The sequence below is a fragment of the Hyperoodon ampullatus genome (genome assembly GCF_949752795.1).
Source record: "Hyperoodon ampullatus genome assembly, chromosome: 2".
Classification (NCBI taxonomy): domain Eukaryota; kingdom Metazoa; phylum Chordata; class Mammalia; order Artiodactyla; family Ziphiidae; genus Hyperoodon; species Hyperoodon ampullatus.
Genome location: NC_136915.1, coordinates 162,979,386 through 163,001,259, shown reverse-complemented (window position 1 = coordinate 163,001,259; position 21,874 = coordinate 162,979,386). Strand labels below are relative to the sequence as shown.

Here is a 21,874-nt window from a genome sequence, read left to right as displayed (position 1 = left end):
GACAGCTTGTAAGTTTCCAAGTCAGGAGTTGAACCCAAGTCTTTTATCCTCAACTCCATAGCTTTTTCTACAAGGCATTGAAGGATGAATAGGGTTTGGATAGATAAGGCAAAACAAGGAGAGGGTTTTATGTGTGGGAAATTGGATTATTGGATAATCCAATAAAATAAAATTTTTTATTTGAAATAAAAAATAGGGTTTTATGTGGGGGAAATTGGATAAATGTATTAATATTTTATTATTACATTTAGATAGTTGGCTCCTGAGAGCCAGACTGTATCCCCAGATGAGATGCTGCTGTCAGTCCTCCAGCTCTTAAAATATCTGGGTCAGTGAGAAGAGGATCACAAGGTCTCCCTGTGCTTATTTTTAACTTAAAAATATAACCTTTAAAGAAAAGGAGAGGATAAAAATGAAAAACATTTAAGAAATGTTACAAGCTCAAGTCAAAAGGGAACTATTCAATAGGAACAGCTAGGTTATTGACCCTGACTTGGAAGCTGCAGGGAGGGTCCCTGGTGGGTGACAGCACTTCCTGGCTCTATCAGAACTTAGAAGGGTGGCCTGGAATCTACATCAGAACGTGGACCTGAGACTGGAGCAGAAACTGACGGAAGGAGACATGCAGGTGTGGGTGCATGTGCACTTCCCCACACCTGCCTTCCCTTTATTTTATTTTTTTTTCTTCTGCCTTCCCTTTAAAAACACACTGCCCTTGATCCATTCTTCAGAGAAGAAAGGGAGAAAGAAATTCAGTGAGTTTGTTCCCAGCATCTACCACTGGCTTTTGCAATTTCAGAACAAGATGAAAAGAAGGGGAGTCTTTTAAGCCATTGCTCTAAGTAACATGAAAGTGGCACCAATTGACATATGAATGCTGTTCTTATAAGAAAGGTATTCTGAGTGCTGCTTTGTGTTTTTTTGAGAAAAAACAGCAATAATATAACCACCTGTGCACAGCTGTCCCATCAACTCAAAAATACCAGGAATGAGGAAGCTCTAAGTGCCACAAACTATTTCTCCCAGGACCTCAGAGTGAGATGTTTCTGCAAAGCATCCCACTGTGTCATGTGTCAAAAGCAGCACCTAAGAACAGATGGTTTCCCTCAGGACTGTGACAAGATGGGTACTTTCCAGGCTTGGGGTCCCGTGCAGGGGAAAAAGTATCAGAGGTAGGTCCTGAGTCTAAGGAATTTACTCCCTGGTTGGGTCACTAACCCAGGGCCCCAGTCATAGCAAATGTTCCCTAAATGTTAGAAGCAGGAAGAACTACAATCCTGCAGCCTGTGGAATGAAAACAACATTCACAGAAAGATAGACAAAATGAAAAGGCAGAGGACTATGTACCAGATGAAGGAACAAGATAAAACCCCAGAAAAACAACTAAATGAAGTGGAGATATGCAACATTCCAGAAAAAGAATTCAGAATAATGATAGTGAAGATGATCCAGGACCTCAGAAAAGGAATGGAAGCAAAGATCGAGAAGATGCAAAAAATGTTTAACAAAGACCTAGAAGAATTAAAGAACAAACAAACAGAGATGAACAATAAAGTAACAGAAATGAAAAATACACAAGAAGGAATCAATAGCAGAATAACTGAGGCAGAAGAACAGATAAGTGACTTTGAAGACAGATTGGTGGAATTCACTGCCATGGAACAGAATAAAGAAAAATTAATGAAAAGAAATGAAGACAGCCTAAGAGACCTCTGGGACAACATTAAATGCACCAACATCTGCATTATAGGGAACCTAGAAGGAGAACAGAGAGAGAAAGGACCCGAAAAAATATTTGAAGAGATATAGTCAAAAATTTCCCTAACATGGGAAAGGAAATAGCCACTCAAGTCCAAGGAAGTGCAGAGAGTCCCAGGCAGGATAAACCCAAGGAGAAACATGCTGAGACACATAGTAATCAAACTGACAAAAATTAAAGAAAAAGAAAAATTATTAAAAGCAACAAGGGAAAAATGACAAATAACATACAAGGGAACTCCCATAAGGTTAACAGCTGATGTCTCAGCAGAAACGCTACAAGCCAGAAGGGAGAGACACGATATATTAAAGTGATGGAAGGAAAGAACATACAACCAAGATTACTCTACCCAGCAAGGATCTCATTCAGATTTGACAGAGAAATCAAAAGCTTTACAGACAAGCAAAAGCTAAGAGAATTCAGCACCACCAAAACAGTTCTACAACAAATGCTAAAGGAACTTCTCTAAGTGGGAAACACAGGAGAAGAAAATGATCTACAAAATCAAACCCAAAACACTTAAGAAAATGGTAACAGGAACAAACACATGGATAATTATCTTAAAGGTGAATGGATTCAATGCTCCAACCAAAAGATACAGGCTCGCTGAATGGATAAAAAAGAAAGACCCACATATATGATGTCTACAAGAGACACACTTCAGACCTAGGGACACATACAGACTGAAAGTGAGGGGATAGAAAAAGATATTCCATACAAATAAATCAAAAGAAAGCTGGAGTAGCAATACTCATATCAGATAAAATAGACTTTAAAATAAAGAATGTTACAAGAAACAAGGAAGGACACTGCATAATGATCAAGGGATCAATCCAAGAAGAAGATATAATAATTATAAATATATATGCACCCAACATAGGAGGACCTCAATACATAAGGCAAATACTAACAGCTATAAAAGAGGGAATTGACAGTAACACAATAATAGTGGGGGATTTTAAGACCTCACTTACACCAATGGACAGATCATCCAGACAGAAATTAATAAGGAAACACAAGCTTTAAAGGACACAATAGAGAGATAGATTTAATTGATATTTATAGGACATTCTATCCAAAAACAGCAGATTACACTTTCTTCTCAAGTGCACATGGAACATTTTCCAGGATACATCACATCTTGGGTCACAAATCAAGCCTTGGTAAATTTAAGAAACTTGAAATCATATCAAGCATCTTTTCCAACCACAATGCTATGAGATTCAAAATCAATTACAGGGAAAAAAACGTAAAAAACATAAACACATGGAGGCTAAACAATACGTTACTAAATAACCAAGAGATCACTGAAGAAATCAAAGAGGAAATAAAAAAATACCTAGAGAAAAATGACAATGAAAAACAGATGATCCAAAACCTATGGGATGCAGCAAAAGCAGTTCTAAGAGGGAAGCTTATAGCCATCCATACAGCCCTACCTCAAGAAACAATAAAAATCTCAAATAAACAATCTGATCTTACACCTAAAGCAACTAGAGGAAGAAGAAAAAAAAAAACCCTAAGTGAGTAGAAGGAAAGAACTCATAAGATCAGAGCAGAAATAAATGAAATAGAAACAAAGAAAACAGTAGCAAAGATCAATAAAACTAAAAGCTGGTTCTTTGAGAAGATAAACAAAATTGATAAACCTTTAGCCAGACTCATCAAGAAAAAGAGGGAAAGGACTCAAATCAATAAAATTAGAAATGTAAAAGGAGAAGTTACAACAGACAACACAGAAATACAAAGCATCATAAGAGACTACTACAAGCCACTCTATGCCAATAAAATGGACAACCTGGAAGAAATGGACAAGTTCTTAGAAAGGTATAACCTTCCAAGACTGAACCAGGAAGAAATAGAAAATATGGACAGACCAATCACAAGTAATGAAATTGAAACTGGGATTAAAAATCTTCCAACAAACAAAAGTCCAGGACCAGATGGCTTCACAGGTGAATTCTATCAAACATTTAGAGAGAAGCTAACACCCATCTTTCTCAAACTCTTCCAAAAAACTGCAGAGGAAGGAACACTCCCAAATTCATTTTATGAGGGCACCATTACCCTGATACCAAAACCAGAGAAAGATACTACAAAAAGAGAAAATTACAGACCAATATCACTGATGAATATAGATGCAAAAATCCTAAACAAAATACTAGCAAACAGTATCCAAGAACACATTAAAAGGATCATACACCACCATCAAGTGGGATTTATCTCAGGGATGCAAGGATTCTTCAATATGCGCAAATCAATCAATGTGAGACACCATATTAACAAATTGAAGAATAAAAATCATACGATCATCTCAATAGAGGCAAAAAAAGCTTTTGACAAAATTCAACACCCATTTATGATAAAAACTCTCCACAAAGTGGGCATAGAGGGAATGTACCTCAACATAATAAAGGCCACATATGACAAACCCACAGCAAACATCATTCTCAATGATGAGAAACTGAAAGCATTTCCTCTAAGATCTGGAAAAAGACAAGGATGTCCACTCTCACCACTATTATTCAACATAGTTTTGGAAGTCCTAGCCATGGCAATCAGAGAAGAAAAAGAAATACAAATTGGAAAAGAAGAAGTAAAACTGTCACTGTTTGCAGATGACATGATACTATACATAGAGAATCCTAAAGATGCCACCAGAAAACTACTAGAGCTAATCAATGAATTTGGTAAAGTTTCAGGATACAAAATTAATGCACAGAAATCTGTTGCATTCCTATACAATGAAAGATCAGAAAGAGAAATAAAGGAAACAATCCCATTCACAACTGCAACAAAAAGAATGAAATACCAAGGAATAAACCTATCTAAGGAGGTAAAAGACCTGTACTCAAAAACTATAAGACACTGACAAAAGAAATCAAAGATGCCAGAAACAGATGGAGAGATATACCATGTTCTTGGATTGGAAGAATCAATATTGTGAAAATGACTATACTTACTACACAAAGCCATCTACAGATTCAAGGCAATCCCTATCAAATTACCAATGGCATTTTTTACAGAACTAGAACAAAAATATCTTCAAATTTGTATGGAGACACAAAAGACCCTGAGTAACCAAAACAGTCTTGAGGGAAAAAAACGGACCTGGAGGAATCAGACTCCCTGACTTCTGACTATACTACAAAGCTACAGTAATCAAGACAATATGATACTGGAAAAAAAAAAACAGAAATATGGATCAATGGAACAGGATAGAAAGCCCAGAGATAAACCCATGCACCTATGGTCAACTAATTTATGACAAAGGAGGCAAGGATATACAATGGAGAAAAGACAGTCTCTTCAACAAGTGGTGCTGGGAAAACTGGACAGCTACATGTAAAAGAATGAAATTAGAACACTCCCTAACACCATACACAAAAATAAACTCAAAATGGATTAAAGACCTGAATGTAAGGCCAGATACTATAAAACTCTTAGAGGAAAACATAGGCAGAACACTCTTTGACATAAATCGCAGCAAGATCTTTTGTAACCCACCTCCTAGAGTAATGAAAATAAAAACAAAAATAAACAAATGGGACCTAATGAAACTTAAAAGCTTTTGCACAGCAAAGGAAACTATAAACAAGACAAACGGACAACCCTCAGAATGGGAGAAAATATTTGCAAATGAATCAATGGACCAAGGGGTAATCTCCAAAATATGTAAACAGCTCTTGCAGCTCAATATTTAAAACAACAAACAACCCAATCAAAAAATGGGCAGAAGACTTAAACAGATATTTCTCCAAAGAAGACATATAGATGGCCAAGAGGCACATGAAAAGCTGCTCAACATCACTAATTATTAGAGAAATGCAAATCAAAACTACAATGAGGTATCACCTCACACCAGTTAGAATGGGCATCATCAAAATATCTACAAACAACAAATGCTGGAAAGGGTGTGGAGAAAAGGGAACCCTCTTCACTGTTGGTGGGAATGTAAATTGATACAGCCACTATGGAGAACAGTATGGAGGTTCCTTAAAAAACTAAAAATAGAATTAGCATATGACCCAGCAATCCCACTACTGGGCATATACCCAGAGAAAACCATAATTCAAAAAGACACATGAGGGCTTCCCTGGTGGCACAGTGGTTGAGAGTCCACCTGCCGATGCAGGGGATGCGGGTTCATGCCCCGGTCTGGGAGGATCCCACATGCCGCGGAGCGGCTGGGCCCGTGAGCCATGGCCGCTGAGCCTGTGCGTTCGGAGCCTGTGCTCCGCAATGGGAGAGGCCACAACAGTGAGAGGCCCGCATAAAAAACAAACAAACAAAAAAGACACATGCACCCCAATGTTCATTGCAGCATTCTTTACAATAGCCAGGTCATGGAAGCAACCTAAATGCCCATCGACAGATGAATGGATAAAGAAGATGTTATACATATATACAATGGAATATTTCTCAGCCATAAAAAGGAATGAAATGGGGTCATTTGTAGAGATGTGGATGGACCTAGAGACTGTCATACAGAGTGAAATAAGTCAGAAAGAGAAAAATGAATATCGTATATTAATGCATATATATGGAATCTAGAAAAATGGTACAGATGAACTGGTTTGCAAGGCAGAAATAGAGACACAGATGTAGAGAACAAACGTATGGACACCAAGGGGGGAAAGGGGAGGGTAGGATAAATTGGGACATTGGGATTGACATGTATACACTACTATGTATAAAATAGATAACTAATAAGAACCTGCTGTATAAAAAATAAATAAATAAAATAAATTTCAAAAAAAAGAAAATGTTCCCTGAATGTTGAACATCACTAAAGGATAAGACTACCATACACAATGCAACAAGACAACTGTGCAAATCCCTGGCAACCTGAGGGCTGAATTGTGTGCCAGGGGAGTTCCTAGAAGGGCAAGATCAATACAAGCTGGTTTCACTGAACAAACGAGACTTCAGCCAAGCTCAGAATGGACACAACTTGCACTGAAGGGGAGTGACAGTTTCTTGGGGTGAAGAGATTTGTTTCTTCAGGCACTGTGTGTGCGCCACAAACGCAATGGTGAGCAAAGTGCATCCTGGTCCCTGCTTTCACAGAGCTGTAGTCCAGAGATCAGTTTCCTTAGAGTCCAGGGTACTGGTGGGTTGACAAAAGTTGACATTTATTTGGGGCCTGTAATGTGCCAGACACTATGGTAAGTGCTTCACAAATATAATCTCACTTGCTCCTCACTGCAACTCAAAGATAAGGGGGGTTTCTATTATCGCCATTTTATGGATTGGAGACTGAGCCCACTGAGCTAATTAGTGGTGAAGCCAAAATTCAAATCCAGGGCTGCCTAGCTCATGGGCCATTCCCTTTCCACAATACCCCATGGGAAATTATGTCAGGGGTGGGTGGATGGTGGAGTGCTTGGAAGGCCAGTGAAGCAGTCCATGTTTGCTGTGGAGGAAATAAGGTATTGGTTATCGGTTGTGTCTTCCTGCTGTTGCCTTAGCTGCTTTGCCTAAGTCAGATTCCCAAGGTTCACACACAGAATTCAGAGGACCCTCCAGGCAAGACACACCCTCTCCCTCCAGATCTCCATCAGCTTTCCTGCCATAGTGAACTGCAATGGCCATCTTGAAAGGAAATTTCAGTCCTATTTTTTTCCTCTCCCTTAAATCGTAAACCTATGAGAAACCATAGGAAACCATTCCCCATGGTTTTGCTCATCCAGCCCTATGTTAGACATTTTTAGTTTTCCCAAGATCCACAAGAACCTTCACAGTTACCCAGAGACTAGCACAGTAGTTTTTTAGGTGACATCTTACCACCCAAAACATATGAAGGAGAAGAGAGATGTTGCAAATTTCTCCTTAGCTTTTATTTCTCCATCTTCCCAGGGAGGAAAAGGGCATGAGAGAAGAGGTATCTGCACTCTCTCCACCTCCCGAGAGGATGAGGGATTGTTCCCTGCCCTCAGTCCTTTCCTTCACTCTGAGTTGGGGAAATACTGCTCCCAAGGAGGCCAGCCAGGATCATGAAGGGCAAGATGAAGGTCAACCCACCTGGAGGACAGAGAACTGGAGATGTTACAGTAAATGTGGAAATTCTTAAGTTCATATAGATAATATCTGCTTATCAATTATAAAGCACTTCCAGAACAGTCCTTCATTTGAATCTCTCACAATAGTTAGGTGGGTTTTAATGCTGATATGACTTTTTTTTTTTTTACAGTTGAGGAAACTGAGGTACATAAAAAAGAAGTGGGTCCCTAAGGTCAGAGAGGTAGAACTTGCAGCCAGGCCCTCTGAGCTCAATTCTGTCCTCTGTCATCTCCGGCATGTCCACTCAGGAACCCTGATTTGGATAAAGATTCCAGATAGGGATAGGAAAGCTTAATGGGCAGTCTCTATGATGTCATCCTCCAAGATTAGGGAGATTTGCCCAAACAGTTTTAATTTCATTTTGTACTCTCCTATGATTCTACCCTCCAACAACATGCCTTTCTCTTATAATAGTTGGCTTGGTCCTAACCAAATTTTAGAGTAGTAAGTTCCATATACTCACTATTTCTGTGGAAAGAAGTGCTATTTTTACTTTGCCCTAAAACTATTTCTTTAAAATGATAAAGTTGCCCCTAGTTCTTGTGCTCTGGGATTTCATAAGTTCATATTTTTATCCTATGATTTTCATTATTTTATAAATTTCAATTATACTCCCCTCTCAGCCTGGGTCTTTCCAGAATGAAAAGCCCTAATTCTTTCATCATCCCCCACAAAGGCCTCTCTTGACCCTCTGGCCCAATTTAGGCGTCCTTCTCTAGACCTTGGTTGGCTCTGTATGTCTTTGAGGTGTATCAGATCATCGGGCCCTCATCACTTTGTCCATTATTCTTTATAAAAGAGAGCAAATGGCTTCAGCTAAAATCAAATGTAGAAATATTTGAGAGACACTTTTAAAAATAAAGCAATTATTTTGCTCCAAGTCAGCCCAGCATAGGCTGAATGAAAAAAATATACATTTTTGCTTCAAGTCTGAAATGAATTTGAACACACTGCTACTAGGCAACCTTGTAATCTATTATGAAAATGACAATTTGCAAAGCACTTTCACATACATTATTATCTCACTTGACCCTCACATGAACCATGCATAGTAGAAAAAATGTATTATTATCCTCATTTTTCACATGAGAAAGTAAAAAGACGAGTCTAACCCACAGTCAAACAGCTGGAATTAGAGCCCCAGTCACTGGCCTTCCATCGAGAGAATGGTCTTTTATCCACTGTTCAATATAGCCTTCCTTATAAACACTTGTGATTTACATTGAAGCACCAGACTACCTCTCTCTAAGTCTCTTTCAGTGGCCACAGCACAGTCACAAAATATTCTATAGTTCTATTGAAAGGAAAGATGTTTAAGGTTAATCTAAACCCTCTTCCCTTTTCTCTCTACATGCTCTCCAGGGGCAATCTCAGCCACCACACAGGCATCATTGTCACCTCCACGCAAATGACTCCCAAATCTGTATTTCTAGGCCACACCTCCTCTCTGGCACCAGAAAGGTATAAAACTGCATACTTGACATCTCTTGGATGTCTCAGTATGTTCTCTTTTGATGTTCCTCCTCTCAAATACCTGTCCAGGAACCTACGAGTCTTGACGTTTCTCTCTCCCTCCCCTTACCCCCACTGCTATATCCAATCTAACACCAAGTCCTTTCACTTTTACCTCCCACACAGCTCCCGTGCTGTCCATTTCTCTCCTTCCCCATAATCACCACCTTAGTCCAAGGCCGTCATCTCTCATTTGGACTTTCATGGACTCCTAACTGGTCTCCCTCTCCAGTCCTTCCTCCTCACTATAGACTATGCCATTCTGGTCATGCCATCCCTACCCCACCCCTGCTTAGAACACTTCAATGGCATCCCCTTGCTCGTAGGGTAAAGGCAAAATACCCAGAACTGGCCCACCAGCCCTGCCTAACCTGGTCCCACCTCCAGCCTCATCTCATAGCACTTGCCTTCATTTCTTAAGCTCCAGCCCCACTAGCCTTCGTTCAGGCCCCTTTACTCACCATGCTTTCATTTGCCACAGGGTCCTAACATATTCTTCCTTGTCTTCCCTGATTATTTAAATTCCTAGGATTAGATTCCTAGAAGGCCCCAACTTCATATAGAGGTTCAAGGGTCTTTCCTCAGGAAATCCTATCTTGACCTCCCTGAGTTAAATTCTTCCATTATGCTTTTCACAGCACTTCTTGGGCATGGTTTTAATTTATGTCTGTCTCCCCCACCAGATTTGTAAACTTTTGCTCACCATCATATTCCCCGTGCTGTGCTGAGCTTGGAACACAGAAGCACGTCAATAAATGTTTGTTAGATAGATGAATAAACTCACTAATGAGGAAACGGTTGTATGGATTATACATCCTCATTACGGAATACTAGGCAGCTGTTAAAAAGAATAAGTCTATATGTTCTAATACAGAAAGATGTCCATGACATATTATTAATTAAAAATAGTACATTACAGAACACTATGAATACTATGATCAGTTATTTTTAAAACCTATGTATGTCTTTATTTAAAAAAATCTCTGTGTGTATGTATACATGTGTATGTGTTTATGCATATGTGTGTATATGTTTTAAATGGCCTGCAATACACATGAAACTAACATATTTTTATGAGTCAACTAAATATCAATAAAAAATAAACAAATACAAATAAAATAAAAAGGTCTGCAAGACTAACACCAAACTGCTTACAGTGGTTGCCCTGGAGAAAGGGACTGAGACAGGATACAGAAAAATAGAATAGAAACTTCTACTCAAAAACTCCTTGCTGGTTTGACTTTTTTCAATGACCTTGTGGTATTGTAATTATTTTAACAATACCATTTTTAAAGATAATGATAGAACTCAACGAAGTTCAGGAAACTGGCCATTTCTATGTACAGCAAAAATAAAATAAAATAACCACTTTGTGTATGATTCCTCAACAATGATAAAGTTCCAGAAATCAGCATATTTCCAGCTCAGATCTCCAATCTAGCTGTGATGAAGAGGCAGCACGGTGTCTGGAGAGTAGCACTGACATATATACACTACCAAATATAAAATAGTTGGCTGGTGGGAAGCAGCAGCACAGCACAGGGAGATCGGCTCGGTGCTTTGCAATGACATAGAGGGGTGGGATAGGGAGGGTGGGAGGGAGGCTCAAGAGGGAGGGGATATGGGGATATATGTACGCATATGGCTGATTCACTTTGGTGTACAACAGAAACTAACACAGTATTGTGAAGCAATTATACTCCAATAAAGATCTATTACAAAAAAAAAAAGAGGCAGCATGGAAGAGAACAAGGAGACATGCCAGCATGTGTTTGTCTCATTTTTTTAAATAACTGCTTAGTATTCCATAATGAGGATGTACATGACATACAACCATTTCCTTCCCTCACACGACCCATATAAACAATAAACATTTTGAAAAAATCACTGTTCTTTATTTAGTTATACAATCTTGGAAGGAAAATAAGAGAAACAAATAATACTGTGAATTTTTCTTAGTTTACTTAGCTTTTTTTGTTGTTGTTAAATAAAAGTGATTATGTGTAGATACTTTTATTTTCCTTTCCTTGCCAAAGAACAAATCTTTCGTTGTCTTTACCATAGTTCCAATAGAAAAGATAGCATTCTACAGCCACACAGGCTGCAGAGGAAGGAGCAGGGACAAATGCATGGGTGATGTGCAGACAGGATTATTCCACAGCTAATAGCACAAAACCTCACTTCAGTTGTCGAGAGAAGTGTGTGCAGGTGGATAGACCCACAGTTAGAGGAAAAGAAGAGGTAGCTGTGTGGGAGTGATTTCCCCAGCAGCCAGCTTACAAGAGAGAGCTGGGAAAAGGCTGTGAATATAGAATAAATGCTGTCACTTGGAGCTGCATTGATTCTTTTTTCAGACTAACTAATGGCTTAGATGGTAGAACAACCAAACGATGACTAAAATGTGAGTCAAATGTTTTCAAATAAAATCATTCTAATGAAGCAGGAACACAGGCAAGCAGAGAGCAGGTCATTAGGGGTTCTAACCAATACTTGTTAAACCTGAAGAAACTCACTCTCCTTAATGACTGCCTCTTTCAATCGAAGTCATTTTGACATTAGTGAGCTGGGGACAATCGATCTTTATTACTAGTGACATCTACTGATCAGCTCTGAACGGTGGGAAAGGTAGCTACCAGTGGGGCTTGTGTACTTTTCTCAATCCTGATTTGTCTTCCTTCTCTTCTGGTGTCTCTCCAGCATGTCTTCTATTATCCCAAAAGGTGTCAGGAAATTCTAAAATTAGCTTCAAAGTTGGTATCTTGATATTTTTGAAAACTAACTTTCATTTAAATAGAAAAATAGCTCACATTAAGAAGTAAGTTTGGAGACTTCTCTGGTGGCGCAGTGGTTGAGTCCGTCTGTCATTGCAGGGGACATGGGTTCGATCCCTGGTCCGGGAAAATCCCACATGCCTCAGAGCAACTAAGCCCGTGTGCCACAACTACTGAGCCTGCGCACTTAGAGCCTGTGCTCTGCAACAAGAGGTCACCACAATAAGAAGCACATGTGCCGCAATGAAGAGTAGTCCCCACTCACCACAACTAGAGAAAGCCCACATGCAGCAACGAAGACCCAACGCAGCCAAAACTAAACAAAATTTTAAAAATAAATAGATAAATGTGTGCCTTTATGTACTTATTTTAAAAAAAGAAAAAAGAAATGGTGCTGGAACAACTGAATATCCGATGCAAAAAACTGAATGAAGACACTGTCCTTATACCTTTCACCAAATTAACTCAAAATGGATCTTATACGTGAATGTAAAAGGCAAAACTAAAAAACTTCCAGAAGAAGACAAGATAAAAACTAAGGCACCTTAGGTTTAGGAATGAGTTTTTTAGATATAACACCAAAGCACAATCCATGAAAAAAATTGGTAAATAGGACATATTAAAATTAAAAACTTCTGCTCTGCAAAAGACACTTAAAAGAATAAAAATATAAACCACAGCTTGGGACAAACATATTTGCAAAATGCATATCTGATAAAGAACTTGTACCTAAAATACACAAAGAATTCTTAAAACTCAACAATAGGAAAACAAACAACCCCATTTAAGAATGTGCAAAAGCTCTAAGCAGACACTTTACTAAAAAAGATATACAGATGGTAAATAAGCATATGAAAAGATGCTCATCATATGTCATTAGAGAATTGTAAATTAAAACAGTGAGATACCTCTACTACACACCTATTGGAATGTCTAAAATCCAAAAACTAACACCACCAAATGCTGATGAGGATGTGGAGCAATGGCAACTCTCATTCTTTATTGGTGGGAATGCAAAATTATACAACTACTTTGGAAGACAGTTTAGCAGTTTCTTATAAAACTAAATATAATCTTATATGATCCAGCAGTTGCATTCCTAAGTATTTACCCAAATGAGTTGAAAATTTACATCTACCCAAAAACCTACACAAGAATGTTTATAGCAGCTTTGTTCATATTTGCCAAAACTTGGGAGCAAACAAGATGTCCTTCTGTAGGTGAATGGGTAAACAAGCTGTAGTATATCCATACAGTGTAATATTATTCAGTGATAAAAAGAAATGAACTAACAAGCCATGAAAAGACATGGAGGAAACTTACAAGACACAAGATCAGCTTACAAAAATTACTGGTATTTCTCTATATCAGAAATAATCAACTGGGAAATATAACAGAAATAAAATATTATTCTGAAGGGCAACAAAAACAGTAAGGTACTTGTAATTAACATAACTCAGAACAATCCACACGACTTTAAGGAGAACAACTTTAAATTCTATTTTAAAACATGAAAGATCTGAATAAATAGCAATATATCCCTGTTCACAAATGAGACAACTTAAAATTGTAAAAATATCAATACTCCTCTAAATTAATCTCTAAATTAATTAATCTCTAAATTAATCTCTAAAGTCAACACAATTCCATTCAAAATTTCAGCCAGATTTTTTGAGGAACTAAAGAAATTTATTCGAAAATTTATCTAAAAGGATAAAGATTCACAAATAGCTAAGTCACATTTGAAAAAGAAGAACACAGGTGGAAGAGTTACTCTTCCAGATATTAAAACATGCTTCAAAGCTATAAACATAGAACAGTGTGATACTATTATAGGAACAGATATGTGAACCAAGGGAATAAAATAGAAAGCAGAGAGCAGACACATACATGTATATCTGGAAATTTGAAATAAGACAAAGGTATTACCAACAACAAGGTCCTACTATATAGCACAGGGGACTATATTCAGTATCCTGTGATAAACCATAATGGAAAAGAATATGAAAAAGAATGTATATGTATGTATAACTGAGTCACCCTGCTGTACAGCAGTAATTAACACATTGTAATTCAACTATACTTCAATAAAAAATAAATTAAAAAAAAGAAAAATCAAATGGAGAAACAATGAACTATTGGATCTGAGAAAACAAGCTCAGTATGAGGAGAAAAATTTAAATTGGTTACTTAATTTATACCCAATACAAAGGTGACTTCAGATGGATTTAAATCCTTAAGTGTGAAATGAAAGTACAGAGTTAAAAAAGAAAAATGGAGAAGAAAATCACTGTGACCCAGGGATGACAAAGGACTTATTAAACAGGTCCCAAATAGCACTAACCATAAGGCAAAATATTGATGTGTTTGATTACATTAAATCTGAACAAAGGTGACAGACACATGACAACTCTGGAAGGACAGAGTTTTGCAAAAGCCTCAAGCTAACATCTAGAACCTTGTTAATCACAGGGTGGTCCCGGACCATAGGCTTCTGCATCATCTGGGAGCTTATTAGAAATGCAGTCTTGAGCCTCATCCTACCCTTACTGAATCATAATCTGCATCTTAACATGATTCATGTACGCAGTAAAGTTTGAAAACAACAGGTTATACAGGAACTTTTGCAAATTAGTGAGAAAGAGACAGAAAGCCCCAAAGAAAAGTGCACAAAGGGCTTAAATTACAATTCAAAGAATTGGAAACCTGAATGGCTAGCAAATATATAAAGAGATGCTTAAATTAATTAGAAACCAGGGAAATTCAAATTAAAACAATAAAATACCACTTTATGCTTATCAATTTGAATAAGCAATCAGAAAGTTGGACAATGCTATATATTGACAGGGTGGTGAATAAATAAGAATTCTCACGCACTGCTGGTAAGGACATAAACGGGGCAAGTCATTCTGAAGAGCAGTTGGCAGTCAAATGAAATATGCATATATCCTGTGACCCAACAACCCTGCTCCTGGGAAAATACTCCCTAAGCAACACTTGCACGAGTCCTGACGGTCACCGATGAGACTGTTTGTTATAGATGGTACCGATTATGGTGGCAGGCAATCAAGTCAACTCTGAAGTTTATCTTTAGGGAATGGATCTGTAAACCATGGTAGATGCACACCATGGACTACTATGCAGCAGTGGAATGTAATGAACTGGATACAGGACCAGCAATGCAGGTGGATCTTAAAAAGACAGCACTGCTTGAAAACAGAGTAAGACCTACAGCACATTTACATCACTTGAAAGTAAATTAGCACACAAAATGATTCTGTGTGTTTACAAGGAAATATAAATCCAAAGATATGTGTGGAACACATTATAGAGACTGACTCTGAGGGGAGGAAAGGAGGAAAAAGGGAATAAGTAAGTAGAGACGCCATAAATATACCAACATGAAAGCCAAAGATGGACCTTGTGTGGTCCAACAATGAAAATGTGCTTCGAAAGAGGATTCTGAGAAACCAACCCTTTCCACTTGAAAGTGCCCCACAAAAGCATAAGAAAATTAAATAAATAAAGATAAGCAGAGAAGCAAATCAATCATGGCAATCTCTCTGCAGCATGAAATCCCTGGTTTCAAAAACATCTGTCTTTCAGGGCTTCATGCCTTACAGAGACCTTTCCAATCTATGCAAATTTAGACGCACTCAGAGGGGGTGGAAGAGGTCTAAGACAGATGTTTGAAACGCTGACCTCCACCCTGTCAATAACTCAAAGGTACATCTCCAGGTGACTCACAGCTGCATCACTCTCCCTGTCAGTTAGAAGTTGCTTGTTCCCAGAGATCGGTCATAGCCCAACGACAGAAAATACTTGGGAAAACAAGTGTAATTGGAGAGTGATATTTCTTTGCACCTGGCATCCTAGAGCGATGAGGAATCTGCTGCAAATAAATGTTAACATAAAAAGAAAGTTGTACCTTCAAATGCTGAGGCTTATTTTTAATCATTCTTCACATAAATCTTTATAAAAATGTAACACATATTTACCTAATTTCTTTAAAAGAGAATGTTGGGGGGTTGGAGAGCAGGAGGAAGCCTAACCTTTTTGTTCCATGACTTGGGAATCTCATAATCTTGAACATCCATTATTCTGTCTTCTGTTTTTCAGATGTTCTGTTAATTCTCTTGATGTCCAGTTGCCACTTCTGTTGTGATAGCTGCTGTTAAAAATAATCCAGCTCTCGGGGCTTCCCTGGTGGCGCTAGTGGTTGAGAGTCCGCCTGCCAGTGCAGGGGACATGGGTTCGAGCCCTGGTCAGGGAAGATCCCACATGCCGCAAAGCAACTAAGCCCCTGCTCCACAACTACTGAGCCTGCACTCTAGAGCCCGTGAGCCACAACTGCTGAGCCTGCGTGCCATAACTACTGAAGCTGACACGCCTAGAGCCCGTTGCTCTGCAACAAGAGAAGCCACCGCAATGAGAAGCCTGCACACGGCAACAAACAGTAGTCCCCACTCTCTGCAACTAGAGAAAGCCCGCGCAGCAGCGCGAAGACCCAATGCAGCCAAAAATAAATAGGTAAGTAAATGAAGAGGAAAAAAAAAAAAGACTAGATGTTTAATAAGAGTGATAAGGCTCTGAGTCAGAGACTAGGAAGTGAAATACATGGCTTTAGACCAGAGTTTTTTGATAGATAATTCAGATGCCTAGGGACATTCTCCCCCTTCTGTATGATACAAGCCGTGACACAGAGAGGGAGGCTGCTCCATACTGATACCTAGATAGATACACAGGCTGTTCCCAGCACCCTGTTCTCTGCCCTACAGTAGATGAAGCCGTGATTAAATCTGTCTTTGGAGATATGCAACCTGGAATTTGGGGGCAGGGTGAGGATATTGTTTTTGTTTTAGGTTCTGCTGTTGGAACGTTTAATTAGCTCATCAAACAGTTCCCTACATATATTATGCTGATTCATGCTTCCCATAAGAAACCAGCTCTTCCTCCTCTCACAGCACTGTCCTGAGACTGTCCCTACTAAAAAATAAATTCCTTAAGCCTTACTTTTTATTGACTGGCATACAGAATATACCCAGTGAATGTTTGATGAATAAAATAAACTCATGAATGAATGAGTATATCGGGGACTGAGTGGGATTGTTTCTAAAAGGTAGAAATGTTTAGTTAGTGATATGTTGCCATAGTTGAGTTATATTTATCAGATCACTGCTCTGATAGAAGTTAATCTGAATCTTCTTTTAAAAGTCAGTCAATGCATTTCACCAGAAAAGATACAGATAGCAAACGAGCATATGGAAAGGTACTCAAGATCATTATTTATTAGAGAAATGCAAATTAAACCCACAAATCAAATACCACTCCACACCTACTAGGATGGCTAAAATTAAAGAAAACAACTGACAATACTGAGTTCTGGCAGATGCAAAGCAACTAAAACACTCATACATTGTTGGTGGAAATGCAAAATAATACAACCACTTTGATAAACGGTTGGGTAGTTATTAAAAGGTAAACATATAGTAGCAGACCAATACAAACAAAATCCTGAAATGTTCAAACAGTGTATACTGGAGCACAACTTTCTAATCCAGAATACACCAAAAGAAAAAAGAAAGAGAAAAAATAAGAAAACCTATGTACTATGGGCTTTGATAGGAATGCAATAATAGTAGCCTTGCCTTCAAAATCATGAGCTGTAGAGACTGTAACAGAATTGCTTCTCAGTAACTGAGAAATAGCAAGCTGCCGATTTGTCGAGCTTGCCCCTTTTTGAGGAACATCCACATCTGTTATCTTTAGGATTCTGCAGATTTCTTTTAAACTGACATTCTTTTTTTTAAATTTATTTTATTAAAGTATAGTTGATTTACAATGTTGTGTTAGTTTCTGGTGTACAGCAAAGTGATTCAGTGATACATATATATACATATTCTTTTTCATATTCTTTTCTGCTATGGTTTATTACAGGATATTGAATATAATTCCCTGTGCTATACATCAAGACCTTGTTGTTTATCCATTCTACATACTGATATAATAGTTTGCATCTGCTAACCCCAAACTCCCAATCCATCCCTCCTCCATCCCTTCTCCCCCTCAAAACCACAAGTCTGTTCTCTATGTTGGTCAGTTTTAAACTGACAATCTTATCTAATGATGTTATCTAGCCACAATTGGAGAGGGGGTAGGGGCAGGTGGGGGAAATCTGCTGCTGGATAAATAAAGCGAATTAAAAGTCTGTATAAATTAAAAAAAAAAAAAGGTTAAACATACACTTAGCACATGACCCAGAAATCCCAGTGTAAATAAAAACCTATATCTATACAAAACTTATACATGAATGTTTATAGAAGATTTATTCATAATCACCAAAAATTGAAAATGATCAAGCCTCTATTAACTGGTGAAGGAAAAAACAAGTTGTGGTACATCCATATCATGAGATACTATTCGGCAATAAAAAAAGAACAAACTACTGACTTTGTACAAACTACAAACTACAGGCAGAAACATGGATGAACTTCAGAAGCATTTTGCAAAGTTGAAGAAACCAGACTCAAAAGGCTACGTACTGTATGATTCCATTAATATGACATTCTGCAAAAGGCAAAACTGTAGGGAGAGAAAACAGACCAGTGGTTTCCAGGGGCTGTAGGGGTAGGAGAAGGGGATTGATGACAAAGGGGCACAAGGGAACTTTCTGGAGGGATGGAAATGCAGGGCAGTGGCTACATGACTATATATGTCTCAAATTTAGAGCAAATTTTACGGTATGTAAATTATACCTCAATAAACCTGACTTTTTCAAAAAAGTCAAGCCATGTATTGTTAAACACAAAAATAAATAAATTTTCAAAATTAAGTGTCTGCCTGGGTTCCTTAGAAAATAGAGCCTGATCAAAACATATCCCCTAATACTACACTGCAATGCCAGGGAGGCAGGGGTGAGGGGAAAGCGGAGTGAATGACAGAAGAAGGAAGAGGAACCACAAGGTGAGTGTTACCGATCCTGAACTGGTCATAGCTTCAGAGGGACATGCAGCTGGTTGTCATTCACACGGGGCCTCTCCAGAGAGGCCATATGGGACCCAAGTCACATCAAAGCAGCCATCGGGAAGAGGAAAGGCAAGCAATTTGTCTCCTGTCTCTCATTTGTCCAAGCTTGCCCATGGGGGAGCTCCCCCACGTTTCTGGGTTGTGTTACCCAGACCCCCGCATATGGTTTCTGGGGAAGCCAGAGCTTCAGCAGCTCTCCCCCTGATGAGCAAAACAGCAGCTTTGCCTAAGATCAGCCCTATCCTTGGGGAAAGCATGAGCCAATCAACAGTGTCAGGAGATGGACCCTAGGGACAGGGCCTGGGCTGTCCTGCTGCAGGGATGGGAGGAGTGTGACAAGTGGTCAAGGCCTGGGGCAGGTGGGGCTGGCTGACGTGGGGAGGCCCATTAACTGGGTCTAGAGCAATGGGCTAAAATTAACACTCCATCTAAACTAAGAGAGTAATTTAATTTTGTAGAGTATTCCACAGATACACTTGAGAAACCTCAAACAAACAATTTCTACCTATTAAATCTGTTCATGTGGTGATCTCACCCAACCTTCACATAATAAGTTCAGATCTGTGAGGTTTAAGTACTGTATCAGGTAGAGATGTGTGTGTGCAGCTCCCTACAGAAAGCAGACTTGGCACATCTAAATAACGCCATCCTCTGAACAGATCACGGGGCTAATTCATGATCCACCTGTCACAGCACAGATATAACCCTTCAGGAAACAATAAATTCTACTTAAAATTCAAAATCTAAAGACTGTGTCTCTAAACCTGCCCTCTAAAGTGTCAATGCAAAAGTGTTACAGCTCAGGGACCTGAAAAAGCTCAATTTTGTTACTTTATAATGACTACATATTTTGCTTTAAAAATGTTTACTATATGCCTTTATGTGTATTATCTTATTTAATCCTCAACCCCAGGAGGTTGGGTATATTACTGCCCTCCTTACAGATGAGGGAACTAAGTCACAAAGATGTAAGTCATCTACCCACAGCCAGTTAAGTGGCAGCGCCGGGGTGTGAATTCTGGGGTCTGATCCTAGAGCCCCATACTCTCAATCATTCATTCAACAGATATGTGAGTACCTGGCAGAATCTGGAGATACGGAGGTGCCACAGCACACGGCCCCTGCCTCTGTGGAGTCTATGGTCTATGGGAATGACAGGCATTGCACAAGTAGTTACACGTAGATGAAGGAGAAGCAGAGAGGGTTATAGAAGTTCACACCCTATGCCTACTAAAAAGGCTACGGTACAAAGTATGTGGTCATATTGAGACAGGCTGGGACCTGGGACCCTTTGCTGCAGTGTTTGCACCTGGACAAATGTCTCCTCGAGCAACAGACTACAAGGAAACTAATAAGGGACTAAAAATAACTGCACGCATGCACAGTTGGGGCCAATTATGAACAACAAGATACAAACAGACCAAAAATCCAACTGCCACTTCCGAGGTGTCAGGGGCAAAAGCCAGGTACTGTGCGTGATCCCTGCACACAGCACCACCAAGGGGGTGGGCAGACCACCTAAGCCACGCCTCTGGCCTGACCCCTGGATCTGCCCCAACCTCACCCCATCTAAGGCACCAGCTCGCCCCGCCTCAGGGAGCGATCAAGGGAAACTGTTACTTTTTTTTGCTCCCTGGTGCTGCCTGAATTTCTTGTCTGGCATCATCAATTTCTATTGCTCAAGGAGTCCAAGAACTCTGGTCGGTAACAATATTAACATCAACTATCAAGGTCAAACCTGTAAGTCCGCATATTCAGGAGAAAATATAAGCTAGGAAGCATTGGTGTCTCTGGTACTATATAGATATAAGTACAGTGGTCATTTTCCAAGCCCAAGCAGGTTCTGATAAATAATTGTTTCCAATATGTTAATGGGTTTACATGAAAAAAAATATTACCCAGGCTTTAAAGTTCAGTGAAATTAATTATAATTTCATTTAATCATCTTCATTTTAAAAGAACAAAATATATAAATTCTGGTACTGCTTAGGAAATTTCAAGATTCCTGGTCATTTTAACAGTGAGATAGTTCATTCACATAGATGATTCCATGATAGATGGATAAACTTCATACTCTAGAATAAGGTTTCTAAGAAGCAATTTCCTGGCTTGTTTGAAGAGAGAGTTTGACATAGCCATAAGGAGCTCCAATTCTGGAGTCAGAGACACACCTGGACTGGATTCCGGGTCTGTCATTACTACATACAATAGGGCAGGTTTCTTAGATCTACAAGTCTTGATTTCTTCATCTGCAACATGTGATAAAAATGGTTCATACCTCAAAGGGTTGTTGCGAAGATTAGGTGAGAAGATGCCTGTAAAGTGCTTAGTACAGTTCTTGACCCATAATAAGACCTAACATCTGTGAGCTGCCATTATTATTATTATTCTAAATGGTTTGCATATTGAAAGAAGCAGAAAGGGAAGAAAGAGTAAATGGATGATGTGTAAATGAGATGCTTGAAATATGTTAGGGAGCGTGGCCTCGAGGAACAGTTGATAACAGGAAGGTCAGCAGAGTGCGAAGAACTAGAAAAATCCTATGTGCCCTCCTCAGTGAAAAGGTGGGCAAATGGAAGCTGACAGCAGGTTAGTAATTTGTGTTTAAGAGAAGAGAGGGTATCAGTGTGGATGATTAAAACCGTAAGCTGCCTCTGGCTTTTTCTCTTACCAGATGCACCTAGAACACGCCAAAGCAGAGAAGAAACAGCACAGACTAGCACGTGGTTCCACTCTGGTACTG

At 39.0% G+C, this 21,874-nt stretch overlaps 1 protein-coding gene across 1 annotated transcript in view; it reads right to left on the bottom strand.

The window, feature by feature from the left end:
- Positions 1-551: 551 nt before the first annotated feature.
- LOC307066569 (quinone oxidoreductase-like protein 2) overlaps positions 552-21,874 on the bottom strand; it is a gene marked incomplete at both ends in the record, with an annotated part of 37,566 nt that continues 16,243 nt past the window's right edge. The window contains 2 exon segments of the mRNA XM_079723752.1: positions 552-574; positions 577-589. Coding sequence (XP_079579878.1) covers positions 552-574; positions 577-589 — 36 coding nt within the window.